The 19,412-nt window shown below is 48.0% G+C and overlaps 2 protein-coding genes across 3 annotated transcripts in view; one reads left to right on the top strand and one right to left on the bottom strand.

Annotated features, from left to right (window-relative positions):
* The first annotated feature begins 1,526 nt into the window (after window positions 1-1,526).
* LOC144110091 (peroxiredoxin 2-like) lies at window positions 1,527-4,125 on the top strand. Its single transcript, XM_077642907.1, has 6 exons — window positions 1,527-1,660; window positions 2,648-2,783; window positions 2,893-3,009; window positions 3,462-3,584; window positions 3,705-3,835; window positions 3,923-4,125. Exons 2-6 carry the CDS (start codon window positions 2,650-2,652, stop codon window positions 4,006-4,008), a joined length of 591 nt encoding a protein of 196 aa, XP_077499033.1. The 5' UTR covers window positions 1,527-1,660; window positions 2,648-2,649; the 3' UTR covers window positions 4,009-4,125.
* A 2,311-nt stretch (window positions 4,126-6,436) lies between these two features.
* Window positions 6,437-19,412, bottom strand: part of Tnpo (transportin 1) — a 37,367-nt gene continuing 24,391 nt past the window's right edge. For both annotated transcript variants that reach the window (XM_077642906.1, XM_077642905.1), the window contains exons 17-21: window positions 18,232-18,327; window positions 15,655-15,730; window positions 10,968-11,142; window positions 10,310-10,422; window positions 6,437-9,521 (exon numbers count right to left, since the gene is read on the bottom strand). In XM_077642906.1, the coding sequence (XP_077499032.1) occupies window positions 10,315-10,422; window positions 10,968-11,142; window positions 15,655-15,730; window positions 18,232-18,327 (455 nt within the window). In that variant the 3' untranslated portion in view covers window positions 6,437-9,521; window positions 10,310-10,314. The remainder of the gene's footprint in view (window positions 9,522-10,309; window positions 10,423-10,967; window positions 11,143-15,654; window positions 15,731-18,231; window positions 18,328-19,412) is intronic.

Genomic DNA, 19,412 nt, shown 5'->3' with positions numbered 1-19,412 from the left:
CAAGTTTCATCGAAATGGGCGCAGCGACCGACGAGCAGGAAGCGTATTTCTGCGTTTCCCATGCACACGGATTTTCACGGCTCCTCCGCGCTACGGGCGTTCCTTACAACACACTCCCTTCAACCGTGCCAGGAATGCAAAATGCGCAGGCGCCGTCCGAGAAAGGCGTGCCGGCGATCCGTGATTGCATCACCGGAAAACGTCACGGAGCGCGCGTGACGTCACGAGGGAAATCCCGTCCCGTCTGGCGCACCCCGCCGCCAGCCGCTACCACGAAAGAAACCGCGCTTCTACGAAGGGCAGAGTGCGTTGCCTTATGATTATCTCACGAACCCCTCATAGAGACACGCGAATGTAACGGCGCGGTTTCAGACTGCCTTCGGTTCCGGAATTCTAGAGCAGTCTAACCCAGGCGTAATCAAATAACGATGTACGATAACGCAACGACGCTCTTTGCTGCTACGTCTGCTGCTTATCTCTTGTATTTGGCGATAGCGACGGTGATACGGAGGACAGTCGCATATCTGCTTGAAGAAAATGCTGATCCCTGAAAGCGGATCAATTGTTTAGTTATCAGCAGGTCAGTGAAGTGATCTCAAGAGAAAGAACCCGCAGCAGAGGACATTGTGGTTACAGCACTGGGCTACCGAGCCGGTGGACACGGTTTCCATCCCGGCCGCGTTTCGATGTAGGCGATACGGCAAGGGCGTCCGTGTGCTGTGCGATGTCAGCGCACGTTAAATAACCAAGGGGTCAAAATTAATCCGGAGCCTTCCACTACGGCGTCCCTGGCAGCCAATGTATGCAATGTAACCCACTCGAAAAGGAAACAGAATAAGAAGCATCATCTTCCTTGGGCATGCATATGAACAAACAACCAGAACCAGTTGAAAACGCTGTATTCAAATGGCATGCAACCAGTTTAAAATGCGTTTGGAACACGATTTTTTTTTTTTCAGTGGAATTATTTGGAATTCACCAACACATCCCATACGTGCGGCTAGGCGTTCATACACAGCTCACAGCAATTAACAGCCCGACGGATTATCGAGGAAGCAAGACAGGACACGCACAGCGCTAAACTTAAAAAAAAAAAGCGCGCGTAGCGTGTTCCCGCTTGATGGCAACACGTGTGGCAACGCTTACTGCTGCAAACGCGCTCTAGAATATTCCAGAGAGCAGCGGGAGTGGGCTCGTGACGGGAACAACGCGACGAGTCGGACACGACCGGAAGCAGAAAAGAAAACGAAAGCTGAGCTGACTGCGTCGCGCTAGTAACGAATTTGACGTTTCTGCTTTCCCACGAACGTACCGACAAAATACCGCGAGGTACGCTTATCTCTAGTCAAATGGCGTTCTCGCAAGGGCTTGTCTTCGAAAGCCCGGCGGAACCGTCGACGGAGGCGCACCGCGCACGCGCGCCTGCTGGCGCCGACGCGCGGCATGACAGCACCGCCTGTCCCGCCTCCTCCCTTGCCGCCACCTCCTCCTCTCGTCACGTGACGCTCTGTTCGCGCCGGCACAAAAAGTACAAGAGCGGCGGGACGCACGCGCGGTTGTCGCAGTGGCAAGGCAGTGGGCTGTAGGTTCGGGTTGCGGCTTGTGCTGAATCTCTGTGGATTACCCCCTTCTCTTTCGTCACACTCTACCTCGCAAGCAAGTAAGTAAGCGTGTTGTTCTACCTCAGTTGAGTGGCGCGAGCGTGTTTGTTTTTCGTGTTGGAGAATGCGGTGATCCGCGCTTCTCATTCATCCGGCCGGCGTGGTGCGTGCGCCAGGCAGGAGGCAGGCAGGCAGGCAGGCTTGCGGAGCCCTTTGTGCCTTTGTATCTGTTGTGTTCTCCGGCAGGACTCTTTTAGCTGCCGATGTAGTGTCGCTTGTGTATCGGAATCTGCAGTGTGACGCGCCAATATATTTCTGAAAGTGCCGTTATGTAGCGTATGCGGCTTCTTCTGCCGCCTTTATATTTTTCAATTTTGCTCTACGTTCCATTGTGTCGTTTGCACGTTGCTATTCCGACCTTCTTCGCTGCTCTGACATTGAGTTCGTCCACGCACCTCCCCTGATGCTTATTTAATTGCACTACAGTATGCCACTGCGGCCGACACTTCCGTTATGTCTTGTCGGCGCATATGTCCTAGCGATCAATACACCGGTGTGCCGGACTCGGCTTCCGCTATCCCATTATTTCAAGGTCGTCTTTCCGCTCGGTCTCCTCTAGCTATTCATTTGCTAATTCGCATTACTCCTCATTCATGCTGGTTCGTTGCCGATTCTGCTCGGGGCGCTTCGTTTCTTTTTTGTTTTTGTTTTCACCACACCCTTCCTTTTGCGCACCCAGAGCCCCAAAACCGCCCTGGCAATCATCTAATCATTAGAACTCTTGGTATCGCTTGGGCGTCTCATTGCGGCGCCGCTATTATATCTTATTTCTCTCATCGATATCCTGATGCACGCCTCTCTTCAGTTCCGCGCGTCACTTTTAGGCCCCTTTTCGTACGCGCCGCAGCTGTGCGCGCTTGCCACGAGTCCTGTAGCTGTTTCTACCGCGCCACACCTGCCCGCGCCTGCATCCTGTGCCGCGTCGAAGCTCGCGCTTCCCGTTGCAGTCTGCGAACGTCTATAGTTTGGCTCCTTTTCTCCGCCAGACATGACCCTGCCCCAGTTGGCCAAGCCCGCACCTGACTTTTGCGGCACTGCTGTCGTCGATGGCCAGTTCAAGGAAATCAAGCTGTCCGACTACAAGGACAAGTACCTGGTCCTCTTCTTCTACCCCCTCGACTTGTACGTAATCGTCTTCAGAAATTCACAACCAAACCCGTTGCTTTGGGCTTCATAAGCCCATTAAGTTTTCACTTCTTCCTGTGACCACGTGACCCCATCCTCATTTCAGCACTTTCGTCTGCCCGACCGAAATCATCGCGTTCAGCGACAGTGTCGAAGAGTTCCGCAAGCTCAACTGTGAAGTCGTCGCGTGCTCCACTGACAGCCACTTCTGCCACCTCGCATGGTATGTTTCTTAGAAATCTGTGCCCATTTTTCCACCTTCTTTCCGTTAATCAGTCTGGACCATACATGCGACGAATTGGAGCAATGACAGCACACCAGACATGTTTTGTAGCAATAGCTACATTGCGGTAGCATTTCGAGCCTTCACATTGGCGGCACCTGCGCCACCACGCTGTTCCGTGGTTGAACACGTGGTGCGGAACAACTCAGCAAGTTCCACTCGGCTGGCTGTAGGTGTCGCGTCACTCCAGGTTTAACCAGATCTAAACCACCGCCAATTTTGTAGCTATAGCTACATTACGGTAGCATTTCGAGCCTTCAGCGTGGCGGTTGCGGCGCCGCCACGCTGTCACGTGATGCGGAGCAAAGTTCCACTCGGCCAGCTGAAGCTGTCGTGTCACTCCCCCCCAAGTCTGTTTCTCACTGCATTCACTGTTCTCGCTTTTTGTTCAGGATCAACACATCTCGCAAGGAAGGTGGCCTTGGCCAGATGAACATTCCCCTTCTGGCTGATAAGACATGCAAGATCGCAAGGGATTATGGTGTCCTGAAGGAAGACGATGGTGTCCCTTTCCGGTTGGTCTCTACTCGTACACATTTCCCGTTAACGAGTTCTGAAAAGGGCTACTCAAAGACCTTGTGTTCCTTCATGCCCATTAAGCAACTTCCCCAATGGCTGCGCCTTGTCCATTTCAGAGGCCTTTTCATCATCGACAATAAGGGTATCCTGCGCCAAATCACAGTCAACGACCTTCCAGTGGGTCGCTCTGTTGAAGAAACATTGCGGCTTGTCCAGGCCTTCCAGTACACAGACAAACATGGAGAAGGTATGCTTGCCTTTGTGCATATCCCCTTGTACTTCACCGTCCTCCCATTCCCTCTGCCATAACCACTTTCACCTCGTTACTGCCCAGTGTGCCCAGCCAACTGGAAACCTGGTCGCGACACCATGAAGCCAGACCCCAAGGGAAGCAAGGCCTACTTTGCCAAGAGCAACTGAGCCGCAACTCTTCCAGCTTAAAGCCAAAGCCCACTGTCGTTCCCCCCATGTTAAACTGTGACACTCCGCTGTTCAGTTGTATGCCTCATGTTAACTATTAAAGCAACATTTTTCATATCTTGTTAGAACTCCCTTCTATGCTGCAGAGTGCAACTGTGCTCGAATTTTCATCGCCATGTTGCACAATGTACCCAAGCCACTGTACGCCCACATGAAGCTCTGACAGCTCAGAGGCCTAGTGCATTTTCTCAAGCACTACAGCTCTTGCCACAGTGTGCAGTTGTAATAATTAGTCTCCCATCCTCTGCCAGCTAGCTTCTCAATTCTGGAATGGGATACTTGTGTTGAAATTAAGCATGTATTGGTGCAACGTTCGCTGTCCTTGACACTTATGCATGAACAGGTAAAGTTGCTTATATGCTGCCTGGGTGACAGATAATGCAGTTACGTGCGTTGCACGAAATATTACAAATTATGAATGCTCAGTTGGGTAATACCACTGACATTTCTTGCTCATCATGCAAGTCGAGATATAACCCTTTAGTATTTTCGGGCAGTAATGAGATCTTAGCCAGCCATAGATTACATGCATGCTGCCAAAATTTTGAAACTTCATAATTCGCCACCATTATTTCACGCGACACTGCCCGTAAGCAGAAAAGCATGGGCTCAGGGTACCACAGGGCAGATGCACCCATGTGCCCAGCAACAGCTTGGTCTGATCCTTTAACGACACCGAAATTAGGCTTAGCTCTTTATTAATGTAAGGAAGCACTAGAAATCTGACACGGATACAGATGAACGCCGAGAAGAAAACTATTCGTTACCCAATTTGGTGCTCTGTCAACCCAGCAGCAAATCAACAGCACACATCAGTAACCTCAACAAGAGTACTCCCCAACTTGCCAGCTGCGTGTACAAGATGACTGGCTTCTCCCATGCTCGCCAGCCAATCACAGATCAGGAAATAAATCGCTTCCAGTAGCACTCCACTATTTAACCTGACAGGCCATACGGTCATGCAGCAGCATCCTTACTACACAAAATAAAATAAAAACTCAACGTAGCGCTACTGCGATATGGTGAACGTGTGGGCCGCCGCGGTGGCCGAGTGGTTATGGCGCTCGGCTGCCGGCCTGAAAGACGCGGGCTCGATCCCGGCCGCGGCGGTAGAATTTCGATGGAGGCGAAATTCTAGAGGCCCGTGTTCTGTGCGATGTCAGTGCACGTAACAGAACCCCAGGTGGTAAAAATTTCCGGAGCCCTTCACTACGGCGTCCCTCATAGCCTAAGTCGCTTTGGGACGTTAAACCCCCATACACTAAACTATCCTCAATGTGTCCCGCTTCTGTCAAACGCGCATGCGCGTATGAATTCAGGCATTCGGTGCCCTGGAGTTCCTCGGCAATATATAGTGCACTTGGCAGACGCACCTTCCTACCGTCAGCACTTTGTAAACGGTTGCCTGTACGTGGTGGGGCTACAGAACTGACTTTTAGAGCGCCTCCAGCTGTCGATGCACTTTTTAATGGTATGATGATAGTGTGGCATTGAGGGCGGGCACAAGATTTGTGTCCTAGCCGGAGTAAGAAATTAAAATAAGACGATAAAAAAAACGAAGCGCACATAACCAGGAGCCACAACACGCGCACGGCTATTACCGCAGCGCGCTCAGCCGCCATACGAGAGGATCCAGCTACGACCCCATGGGGCCACTTGCACATCGATAGCTCACCGCGTTACGCAAATCTACTAGTTGTTCCGCTACTGCTTACCGACAACGTGCATGGCCAGATAATACCCACTCGGCAGCTGTGAACACAGCCGTTCCCTCATGGCAGCTCTCGCAGTGAAGCTAGACATTCACATTAAGGGCTCCCCGGGCATCGCCATAGGTTCACTCGACCGTTACGCGTACTTCAAGCTAGCACGGAGGCAGCGTTGCCAGCTTCCGAACCCTAGTCAACTCTACAACGGATATTCGCGACCGAGGTGCCTGTACACTGTGCTAAAACTCTCCTATGCTCAACGTTTTTACCACCAGCCGCGAATGTAAGGCCAGGTACGAGTAAATGGACACTGCAAAACTCCGAAAGCCAGCTTTCCTGCATAGCGGACCCCCCGACATAGCGGTGCGGTCAGTCCTAGCTTGAAGGATTCATTTCCAAGCCTTTATGCCGCGAGCACTTGACAAGCACAAGCTTGGCACAGCTGCGCGCAAACTATCGCGACAGCAACACATGGAAGGAACGCACGCAGCATTCTATAAATTCTTGCCCCCAAAACCAGCCCGGCTGCCATTGTACAAGGGTTTTCCTTGTGCATAAAAGCAGGCAGAGTTCCGAGAACATGACCATTGGTGCAGCAGCTTGCATGACCGGCTGCCATTTTGGTACAAAAAAACTAAGTAATGGAGACAGACACAAAGTTGTGTTTGAAACAACTGCATGCATTTTTTTTCGGGTGAATGTTCTGAAGTGAATAAAAACCAAGGTACACACAAGCTCATGCACATTACACAGAGAAAAGCAGGAAGTCACTGTTGCATTTTTTTTCCACCGTCGAATAACAAAAACAGTGCCACTGTGCCCTTTATATATCACTTTCTGCTTTTTAATCATAAACAGTGGTCAAGAATCATTAGTGCCTATAGCACAGAATATGACTAATAACCATCTCTCCAACTCTCCACACACACATGCAATAACACCTCAAGGTTAGATTTGACTTTGTTGCAAAAGGAATAATAAACTGTCATGGCACACAGCAGAAACATAATAGAGAACCAGCAAAAAGTTTTTATACCTACATGCATCATCACAAGAATTTATCTACACACCAATGCAAAAAGGTTTGGAACAAGAAGTTTCACAGCACACGGACAACCAGACACTGCTCCCATAACGGACAGATTCGTCACTATGACAAAAAGCACAAAACAGTGCCCAAGGCAGGCAGGTACATGTGGCAACGAACAAATACGAATGGGAACGCCACTTTCCAGATAGAATGGACAGGCTTTGAGCTTCCACTTCCTTAAAGAAAGAAAAATTCCAAAAGCGGCGTTTTCCTTTTTTTTTTTTCCCATTTCAAAAGCAGGCTCAGCTGCCGAAGCAAGTGGCAGCAAAAGGATGCGCAACCAGCCCTGCCTACAGGTGCAAAGCCACGGAGCAAAACTACGGAACGGCTCGGCACAACTGCCGAGCAAATAGGAAAAACTAGGGACCAGCCCAGAAACAACACAAGTTGGATATACTAACAGCTTCGTTCTGCCACTGTGCAGACCAGTGGCCAAGAAAACAGAGGCAACAAAAGCGGCTGCTAACCTACAAAAATTTAGGAACAACGAAACAGCAAACAACTGCCCATGGCCAAAACAGTGCCACAAGCTTCATAGATACGGTAGAGAGAACAACAGGGAAGGGGAAACAGGAAAAGAAAGATGAGGGGGCAAACAGAGCAAGACTGAGAGATATCAAAGTTAGATAAGTTACGCATCCTATCGAACAAAAAGGACCAATGGTGCGGCGGACCAACGCGATTCGTGCCTTCCAACTGAGCCGCGAGAAAATATCGATTTCCATTCCGGTAAATCCGCGGATATTTTGATTCGGTCAGCTTTATTTTTTTTTGTCTTCAAACATGCCCAAAGTAAAACCAGATTTTCTAGGTGAGCCTTTCATCACAAGGAATGACAAGAAGTTGTGTGTGTGATGTGTCAACAGGAAAAAAAAAAAAAAGTTTAAAACGCGAAGGAAGAAAAAAAAATCACACTCACACGCGCACTCGCTAACACATTCACGCGGTTCCCACCCATCCCACCCATGTTATGTGTGTCGTCCGTGAAAAATAAACGATGGAAAAAAGCGATACGTGAAGAATACTCCCTGTACAACAACGATTTATCTCTTGCACTCTAGTAATTGTAACATCATCACAGATCCTTTGAGAAAAATTGTATAAGTAAAAAAAAGTTATTAACCTAACAATAAAGCTAAAACAAAAAGACCAATTTGTTTCACTCTCCTAAAATTGCTAACCTGACTGACCAGCACAATAACGGTGTAACCTGAGGACCCCGACGCGTTTCGTTAAAGTTGTCGCGTTCCTGCTGACGAGTAATTAAGGAAAAAAAAACAGAGGAACTTGATTAATTTTCTCGCCACTAAAAAACAAGTTGACAGTCCTAACTCTGTACAAAAAAATGGTAAAAATAGTCTTCTTAAGTACAACAAAGAAAAAGGAAAGCTGCCTTTGGCAAGATGAAAACATTTCCTAGCACTGTGGTAAAACAGACTGTCACTTAATCCATAAACTACACAGTGAGAGCACACGAGTTGGCAAACCCCCAGGAATCATCCTAGCTGAAGAGCACTGGGAAGAAGGGAAAAAAAAAAAGAGTTCTTAGTGGCTGCATAACAATAAAGAAACAAGCCACCAGATGGGACACACAGAGAACAAGTCTCCCAGAAAAAAAAAAACAAAAAAAAAAAAAAACCCAGCCTAACCCTCGGCACGCGTGCACAGCGACCTAACAACGCGTAGACTATCGATTGCATCCGCGAGGTAAATTTCTGACTTTGCCCCGGAAAACGCGTAACAACGTGAAAAAGGGGAGGCGATCCCGTCACTGCAGACCTCACCGGTGAAAGACTGCAATGACTTTGCAAAGCCGCGAGAAAAAAGGAACGGCTTTCCATTGGCAATAAAATAATAATAATAATAATAATAAAAAAGCGACCTAGAGAATGCTCGAGAGTGACATTGTGTGCTGTGCGTGCCAAAAAAAGGAAAGCTGCGTTTCTTTTTCATTGGCTCCAAAAGGATTTGGCATGCGCTTTGTGGATCCGTAGAGCCGGTGAGGACGCAAGTTCAGCACAGTTCGACGATGATGCGCCGAAAAATGGTGAGGGATTGTTCCGGTGCTTGAAACAGTTCCTGCTTCCCACGGTGGTGCTGTCCATTTCCTTTCCTGGCTGTTGCTCCCACCGAAATTTGGCAGCTGAAACACCTTAGTGTCACGCCACTGTCCACGTTTCGGATTCCTCCTACGCAGGTCTTGCACAATGTGAGGCGCATGTCATTCTTAAACCCGTCCGTTTAACTTAGCGGCAGAGATGTGGCGACGCGAAGCTATTCCTAACTGACGCAGACTTGAAGACGAACCCTCTCTTTGGCCAAGCCCAGATGCTTTTCCTTAGAGGACGACGCGAGATTATGTCCATCACACGAGGCGAGACGCGAACGCGATTGCTGTCGCTTGGTGACTTCGGCCCCCTCCCCGTGAACGCGGAACGCGCCCTCCCTCCCTCCTTGGTTCTTTCGCGATGACGGCGGTGTGTGACGCGAAGGCGGCGGTTGGCCTGGCACGTAACGGCGGTGGCTTGGGGGCACACATCGGCTTCTTCCTCCTGCGGCTCCCAATGGCTGCGTAGAGAACACCCATGGCGTGTTTGTCCTCTTCCTCTACAACGCCTCGTCCCAGCCCATTTTTCCCTCAGACATAGGCCACCCTGCAAACAAGAAATATCTCTCCTCAGCAACAATGCTCGTCTGGCTGGAGGCTGTTATTGCTTTTTTCGACACCATCGTCGTCTAGATGTATGCAAAATGTCACTCTGCCGTGATATTACAGACACAGTCAGAAACAAAGTGTTGAGACCTTGCTGACCTGCACACACACATTCTTTAGCACAATGCATGAGCACTACAATAACGTTAAAGCATTCCTTGCGCTTAAATCAAGGCTGCTATAGACCTATTACAAACGAGATTCGGCCTCCGCAAAAAATATATGCATGTGCATTGATGGTAATGGCACTGATCTCCAAAAAATATACACATGTGCATTGATGGTGACGGCACTGATCTACTTCTACACTTATAGGAGAAAAAAAACGAAAATGGAGTACATGTGATACTCTCGCTATCACTATCACAATGGGTAAGTAGCTGCTGCTACTTTCTGCAGAGTATGAATCATACTACAGCAGGCTTCTCTTTATACAAACATGACAGGATCCTACAGTTCTGTTCCAACTTGTCAGATATTCAGCGATGATACTAATTCGCAGCATTTTCTGGCAAGAGCTGCATTGTGTACAATGTGCACAATTTTGGGTGCTGAAAGCACACTAACACTAGCATGCCACTACCCCCCAGCAAAAAAATCTTCAGCACTACACCTGTGGGGAAGTAAACAAAGGCAGCTGAACTGCTCACTAGGTCAGTGCCAAAAGCTACAGATTCAACTACACCTCCAAACTCACATCTGAGTGGTGTGCTGAACAGAACTCGGTACCTTTCTCAGACCCCATAGTTGGCTGAAAGGCGCTCCTTGAGTGCAGGTGGAAACTGTTCGGAGAAGCGTTGCCAGTTCTCACTGCCAACCTGGTTCTTGAAGCCGTGGAGTATCTGTGGCGGACAACCAGAGGAAGTGATGTCCAACTTTACACTCATTCGACCACAATGAAACGACTGCAGGTGAAAAGGTACAAGGTCAAGTCATCTGCATCAAATCAGGTTGGAAAGCGACACAACTGAAATGGTAAACTGCAGGGTGCAATGTCCCAAATCAAGTGACCTATCTGGGATGCCATAGTGGAGGGCTCCGGATTGGTTTAATACTACGTGGGGTGCCTTAGCGTGCACAGACATTGCACAGCACAAGGGCACCTTTGGCATTTCACCTCCGTTGAAACGTGGTTGCTGAAGCCATGACTGAACCCGGGACTTCAGTAGCCAAGCGCCCTAACCACCGAGCCGCCACGGTGGGGCAGTTCAATTATACAAAGGGGCTGCAGTGACGGCAAATCTACAGACAAGGATTCAGCTTCAGTTCACAGCATCTAATCTCTTGGTAACAGCGTGGCTGTGACTACCTGTTCAACAGCAAAAATAGCACCCACTTTCTTTATTGTTCACACTTTCTGCACGCGCACCACGGACTCAACTCTCACCTCGTGGAACGTCTGCTTCAGGTCTGCCTTAGGGTTGACCCAGGACGCCACGGCGTCGCAGAAGAAAATGAAGTCATGTACCACTCCACCTGGGTTCACACTGATCATGCTGCAGATGCCACGGAAGGCAGAGTCCTTCTCTTCATTGTCCCTAATGTTTCGCAGCGACGAACACCTTTGAACCGCCAGCCCAGATAAAAACGAGCAGCACCGTTAGAAAAGCAGACTATACAGAGACAGTACTGAGGCACATCAGAAAATTACAGCTGCTTGCACAATAACAGCACTGCTATTCAAGCTTGAGGTGACCCTTTTACGAAGAGAAACAGAGTTCTGACTCAAACCTACTGGCTTTGCAGAGTTGGGGTGCTGGGAAAATGTTTCAGAGCTTCCACTCGCACCTGACGTTAATTAACCCTTCGAGCCTTAACTATCGACAGACCTAAAAAGATAAGAAAGCACCCTGTTCATTGGTGCAGACTAAAGTTGCTGCAATCAAGTGATGAAATCACTCGTGCTGCCAATAACGCAGGAATTGGAGAAAACTGCATATTACGAACAGGGCACTTCTATTTTTTTTTTTTAAAGGCAGTGAAAGCTTTACACCTAATCCTGCTTAAACTTGCTTCAGGAAAACAATCCCAACACTAGGGAACCAGCAAGTAGGCTGGCTACGTTAGACTACATACGAGCATCAAACTATAGTGGCTGACATCTGGGCCACTTAAATTTGCTGCATAACAACGGTTCGCGAAATAAAACAGAGAAGGGCTACGCAATAAGGTAGTGCTCCCCGTGGCGTATTCGATGCCCGAGTTACTTCTCTATTGCAATCAAAGCAACTCTGGCAACTCTACCTTCAGCTAAGCTGAACAATTATAGGCTGGCCACAGTCTACGAGGTATGCCCAGAAAACACCAAGACTTAGTATCCGAAACTTGTTGCCTCACTTGAACCTTGTTAAACCATGCGGTGGTCTGCAAAAGCAGACGCCATGGCCATTCAGAAGAAAATCTTGCTTTGGCCTGCTATACTGGTGGTGAATATCACCAGATGATGTGAGTGTTTTCAATGTCCACCTGGCTTGCCTGCTCATTCACTGGACAGCCCACTAGACTGTTCATGAAAAGTTACCCGGCTCCAAAGCACGCAACTTAAAACTTCTTGCTTTCACAGCATCCATTTCTCCAACTGGCCTCAACACAGCTATAGAAAGAAAAACTTCAGCAATCTGAGAAAGATCCTTCCCTGTTGAGCCACAAAAGTGACCCAATGGCACAGCTAATATTGTTTGTTGCTCTGGTTACAGTTTTAGCTAGGACACGGGGAGAACAAAAAGAAAGCCACTGTCGCAGCAAGAAAAAAAAATAAAGAGAGAAAAGGGGTGCATATGGGGGCACCTAGATCACTCACAAACAACCGCTAATGCTGACTGAAGGTTAGCTTTTGACAAGGAAGAGTTTTGCGCACGCAACAAGCGACATCATCATTCTTCCTGCCTGTATCTGCACAAGATGCCTGACGCACCCATGTGCCAGAACCCTCAAATAAATTAATACAGAGAGACCCCCAAAAGGAAGGTACACACTCAAACTGCAGCGTTAAAAAATAACCGCCTCTGTTACTTCCAAGCACACCATTCGTGGGGCACCAGCCGAAAAGTCACTAGCGCAAGATTTAATTGTACACTTAATATGTACCTGCCGGCATAAGAAAACCAGGAAGTGGACAAGACAAAGCGGCCTTGCATGCTTCGAACACTGTACACGCAAACACAAGTAGCTAAGTATAGCTATCTGTTTAACAGCTAGGCTGGTCCACGAGAAGCAGATGCATGGGTGATGATAAAGGAAAAAAAAAAAAAGGCTATTTGGAAGTCAAGGCACAGATAGAAATGAATCTACAATGAAAGACAAAAAGAAAAATCAAGGGCTCGTGAAGCACACAAGTGATTAGGGAGGAAAAAAGTCTGGTTCCTCCTCCCCTTGCCAACGACTGTGGATAAGCAGGCACTGCAGGCATCGCAACACATTCGACATCCTGAACAGCTAATGACTAAGATAACGACATCATTATGACAGCTAAGAACATTTTGCTAAGTGCACAGCAGAGGACAATGAAGGCATGTACTCTGCACTCTTATAGTGTGCAGCATGCTGACTACTCCAAAGAAATTTTACGGTGAACAAAAACCAAATAATATGCAAACAATTTTTTGAAAAGCTGGCTTTAACAACGCTCTCGATTAATACTCACAAGACCGAATCTGCTCTCTAATCATCACCATCTGGAAGTGAATAGCAGTAGACAAAAAAACTGTCTTGATGCACCAGTTTGGTTGCAGAAACAGTTGGCGGTGACAATATCTGCATTTCATTTTTAGAGCGACAGCTGTTAAGGCCACACTTCCCAGTTCTGCGGCGTAGTTTGTGTACTACGATGGACGAATGCGGAGAAGAGCAGTGGCCCCAGTTGCAGCATTATGGATTTGCACTGTCCTCTATGCGCAACATTGTGAAGCAGTGTTTGCATTGTTCGTACCTATGTGCCTAGAGGGCTCCACGCAATGGCACAGCGAACAGTGCATTTAGCACAGAGTCATACAGCTAATATGGTCAGTAGTAATGCACTGCTGTTGCCATGCTTGCCTAGATGCATTTGTAGTACGATTGAAGTTGGCCAGTACTGGTAGCGTTCTAATCACGAACATGCTACTTTCCCCAGAAAAGGAAGCTTTCACAAGCTGGGAAGGGCCAGAAAAATGAAATGCCGATATCACAGTCGTAGGCCGGTTTAGCAAGCCAACTGCGACTATATCAAGTACAGTCTTGTTACAAATTGTTGGGCCACACAGTCCGATTTTAAGCTGCATAATGGAGCACTCACGACACCTTTAGAAACCAAAGTGCCTTGGAAGGCAACGACAGGGGTTCTTGAGGGGTGGCTTGAATGCTACAATACATTGCTGAAAACCAAGCCCATTGGCCTTAAGAGTTCTGAAGGGGGCATACTTTCTTTCTGCTCACGTCTCTGAGGCTAGGCTTCCCTGCTAACCACTTTCGGCAAGTGATCCCAAACGCTCGCCTCGTTGTCGTCAATGTCGCGGGTTTGAATCGAGAGGTGGGGAAAAAACTTTCCGCATCTTCAACTCCAAATTCCTCAGCAATAAATACTGTATATACTCGTGTAAGGGCCACACTTCTTTTTCACGGTTTTGATAGCGTGCGACCCGTACATGGAACCGGCATTCTTCTGTGAAATTTTTCCTATTACAGTTAAACCTCGATTTAACGAAGTAGGTAAAACCAGCAGTTTATTTCGTAACACTGAAATATTGCAACATCGAAATTCGCTTCCTAGCATGCTCAGAAACCGCCAAAAATGCGCTGCAGATAACTGACAGGAAAAGCCTTTATTTGCGATTGAACTGCTCCTTCTGCCCTTTCTTCGCCAGCATCAATGGCGTTACACGCATCTCATGTTGCGAGCTCGCGAGTCGCCCAGCTCGTCTATCACATACACACACCTCGCAGGTAATGGGAATGACGCCCTCGTCTTGAGTTTTAGTTTTGTTGTTATCATCATCCTCTTGTAAGTGCCCTGAGCACACCGTAGATACGACGTCGCTGCTGTCTGTCATCATTGCAACCTCGTGGCCGTCGACGGTGGCCTCGCAACTGGCCACGCCGTCGGCTCCCTACCTCCTTCGGCGAGAACGAGGAATGTGTCCTCCAATCACCAACCAATGAAATGAAATCAATTTTCTGCCATAAGCGCAAGTGTGTGTCTTTTTGCACATACGTGCATCGTCTGAGTGAGAAGCGAGGTTGTCAGGTGTGAAGCGCATGACGGACTTAACAGCTGACAGGTGTGCCAACGGCACTGACCTTCCAGTCCTTTTGCCAAGCTTTGGGCATCGTAAATGTGATAAACATAGAGCGCTGCCTTCGAACGCAAGCAGCGCATCACATTCGGTGCCGATTCGCCGATTTTGGGCGAGAACGCAGGAGCCACGGGCTGGCCTGGCAGGCTGCCAAGGCTAGGCAGACACTCATGACAACATTGCCCATACTGCCCCATATGGCGCGGCAGGCAGCACGCTGACCACTATGATCGTTGTCGTATTTACGTCTGTCATGTGCTCTGTACGCGAGAGCAGTGTGGCGCCCATATTACATATGCGCTTCGGCATGCGCTCCGCTCAACCACTCACGCCAGAGATACAATTTTTCCTTGGGTTCGTTTCCAGCCAGCAATGAAATTTCGTTGCACTGAAAGTGCGCCAAAATCTACTTCGTTACATAGAGGCTAAAAATACATGGTGTTCTATGGGCACGAAGTTATGAAAACTGGAATACTTCGTTACATCGGGGTTTAACTGTACAGGAATGGACAGTCTCACCACATACGGTGTGTTGCCTGAAGTGCCCAGGGTAGGGAAGGAGGAAACAGACTGACAAAGATGCACACACAACGTGGCCAATCTACAGCTACAAAAATGAGACGCCAAAAACCACATACTAACAGCTAAAAAAAAAAAGAACAGTTACGGGTAACTAAAAAAGAGCAAAAAGAAAAATCATAACAAAGAGCAATATGTTTCAAAGACAAGACAGGTATAGAAAGAGAGAGAGAGAGAAAAGATTACACGGTAAGACAAACAAATAAAAAAAAGGGGTTTACACACCACGGGCGTATAAACTGCTGTAACATGGGTGCCACTTCCTCTGGGCAAACGTAACCAAGGCGCCCGATCGTAATGGCTACACGTTTGGGGAAAAGGAAGAGGTCCATGGTGGGGGGGAAGGGCAGCAGCGGGGGGGTATCGGGGAAGCAGGGTCCAGGGGCAAGTCGCAGGAGCAGCAGCCAAACGGGAAGGGGGTGGGGTTTGGGGAGCAGGCAACGAAACCAGAGTTACAGCGGTGACGGTGTGATGGCAGCAGAAGCACGACGACAGCAGGGTTACAAGAAGGCGATGCGGTGTGGGGCCGGGATCATGGGCAGGAGGAAGGTTGGGGGGAGGGATCGCCATTGCCAAGGTGGTGGTGGTGGTGGTGGGAGGAGGGGATGGGTTCCAGGAAAGGGGAGGGAGAAAAAAAGGAGAAAAAAAGAAAAAGCAAAGACAACCCATAAACAAACAAACACAGCACACTGCAAAAAATCATCGGCAACAGTTCAATCAATCAAACAACGGTCCACACGCCAAATGTGCATGTAAGCCAAAGGAAAAAATCGATGTTAAATAATTAAACAAGTTGATAAAGAGAGACAAACGAGAAATAGAGAGAGAGACAGTGTTGACATAACAAGGTGTACACACAGCGCACCCAACCATAAGAATAAAGCAACAAACAAAGATAAATAGCAAACGGCACAGAGGATTGATGGCACAGCTCGAGCCAGGCTCAGTGACTGATGGGTGAGTGCAGCTTTGGATGACTATGGATAGTTTACATCAGACACTTTGGCGCACACCTTCCCAAATATGCCACAGAAGAAGACAGTTGGCTAAGAACAACGCATAGCCTAAATTACAGTTATGATGGCAGTCATAAGACTAGCGTACTGTATATTATGAAATATTAGCAACAAACACCTAGTTCCGATTTACCATTTGTACTCAAGCCGTAATTAAGCAGCCAAACTACTATATATTGTCACAAATAAGTCAACTCCAAGTTTAATTTAAGTCCATATCCCAACTCACAGACCTCTTTGGACAAAAAAAAAAAGAAAAGCTCGACTCCAAATATAAATCGAAGCATACTCCCCGCCCCTACACCTACTGCTGCACCATTACGCTGAGAGATGGCACTGCGGTGCACGCAGCTCAAAGTAACGAACGTGTAAGCACGCAAACACAAGGCCAGCTTTCCGTACTTGCGTGTGGCCCAGCTGAAAAGCAGCGAACCAAACTGGAAATGGTTCTGTAGTTTGCTCTCATGTTGTCTACCATTCGTATAGGGAGCCGAGTACCAATGCGAGCGAGGCAAACAGCATGCAATTTGAATTTTTGTTCGGCATTGCCACCGGGTGCGTACTGCCCGCAGCTTGGAAGAGTTACTTCAGACACCCCTAGCCAGATGGTCATTATATATATAAAGAGGATGACTTATATGTGGCAATATATGGCGACTAAAAGCGCAATCTCTTAAAAGGCCCCTGAAATGAACTGCAACACTGAAATTTTGGATGTGCTACAACTCCCTCTGATTTTCTGAGAAGCACTTGTACCTGCCGGCGCCCCGCTATTTGTGAGACACCTTGAGAAATTTCCAGCAAGCACGAAAAAAACGGTAGGCGCCTGCACATGCTAACTGCACAAATCTCGCGCACGTTGCAATTGACAAGGGGTAAAGAGAGAGCAGAGAAAAAAAAAATCAGGTTCTCAATTTGCCTACTGAAATGTGCACTAGAATTTGCCGACAGCACCACAAGGACACTAATAACAACGACAGAGCAGGTCATAACGGGGACATGCAGGCAAGGCTCCATCACAATCTAACCACCACAGCTCTGGCACAAGCTAGCTTCTAATAAATAAAACCACACAGAATTCATGACAAGCTTCACCCCAAGTAGTAATGTAAACAACTGTGCGACAATGCAGGGTAGATGGTCAAAAAATTCGAAGTTTACGTACAATTATCGCCAAGTAAAGAAAAAAAAAATGCACCTGTACCACGAGAATGATCTGAAGAATCTGTGGTCTCCAAACACTCACAAAAATTACAAGTAACTGGGGCAGAGCAAGATGAGATTTCAACCATTAATTATCTGGTCATCAACACTGTGTGCCAGGTACAATCAGTAACTGATTAAATTTAGCCACTACTTCAGTGGACAGGGCAACTGTGTTAACCTTCAGCTGCGCACGAAGAGGAATGGAAATATACTGAAAAACCTCAAGAACGTGTTAGGAGCTTAATGCTTTTAAGGAGCTTAGTGCTCAGCTGTTTAAGTGACAGGATATATAGGATGCCAAGCGATGCTACTGACAAAGAGAGGAATCTAAGCATGCACTCGCAACACAAGCTGTTAAGAACTGAGCATGATAGCAAGAACTGAATGAATAAGCTATGCTTCCTGTAATCACTGATTTCATCTGTCACCCTGTATAAACATTTGGCCAAAGGCACTACAATGAGAACAGATTCCTCTAAAATAGGCCGCCCTGCGAGAGCTATGCAAGCGACAGAGAGAGAGCGGACAGAAGAAGAGAAAAAAAAACTCCACACAGACGCAGCCTGCACACTGACTGTACCGGTGTTCTCCAGCAATGTTTTCGGCGTGTTGGGGCGGTTGATGATAGTCACCAACTGGGTGAGCACCATGGGGATGTACGGCTTCATGTCCCTGCCTGCAACACAGAGAGAAGGAGCACGAAAAACTCAATGGGTCACTCTTGGCACAAATCTGACAGTGAGCCAACAACAACCTCTGGCACGGTTTCTCACTTCAAGCAGCAAGTAAATGAAAATCTTAAGTCTTGGCACAGTGCATATTAAAACCATTTTTATAAGCCCAGACATGCCTTTTGTTAGCTCCAAATTCCCAATGCATTGCCTGCTTTTTTCGATAACGTGCTCCCCTTCTATAAATAGAAGATGGCTGATTTCTTAAATTTCCGTGGCTGAGCAAGGGTTGCACCAATTCAGCAGAAGCTTGCAAGGAATGCAAGAGGTGCAAAATCAATTTTTAACAAGATCGTTTCTGAGCTCCCTCATCCTTTGGCCAGAAGCAGCAGCACTGAGGAAGCTACAGCTGCTGTCAGCGCATCACGAGAGACGAGCGCGCACCAAGTAGTACATTGTGCCCATGGCTATGTCATTCAGTTTGCCACAGTAGAAGCCGATGAAGCTGCGGACACACAGCAAGACTTCAAATTTACCGGTAGACACGAAGGCAGCCCAATACAGCTGTCCCGAGCGGCCCTAGCCTCTGCTGCTCACTGGTGACTGACAGTGCATTTCATAGCCTGCTGTCACACAGTCACCAAAGGCACACAGTAGCACTTCCCTCGAGAAAAATACTACTGAAGAAACTAGCTATGTCTTCCTTGCTTACCAGAAGCTGCCAGCAAAAACAAAGAAAGAAAAAGGCAAAGAAAGTCAACGCAACAGGTTACACAATTTTCTAGGGAACTAGTGAAGAAGTGCCCCCGAAAATTCGAAAATTTACCTCACTCCCAATGTGAACCCACCCGGGGCACCCCCAAAATGGGCCTGGCCCACGCCCGAATTTGGGGCGGCCCACCATGCTTTGCATAATAATTCATGCTTAGCAATGTTAATCCTTTGCATGGGGCTCCTGAAGGGACGAGTCGAGGTGTTGCAGCAAGCCAACAATCGCGTAAAAATCCTGCCTACCGCATGGCGCATCGTAGCCCGCACACCTTTTAAGTCGCTGTAACGGCCAGCATGACAATGATCGAAGGGCCCCTGC

The sequence above is a fragment of the Amblyomma americanum genome, chromosome 11 (assembly GCF_052857255.1).
Source record: "Amblyomma americanum isolate KBUSLIRL-KWMA chromosome 11, ASM5285725v1, whole genome shotgun sequence".
Taxonomy (NCBI): Eukaryota; Metazoa; Arthropoda; class Arachnida; order Ixodida; family Ixodidae; genus Amblyomma; species Amblyomma americanum.
Note: the sequence above shows the minus strand (reverse complement) of the source record. Positions and strands in the feature narration are given on the sequence as shown.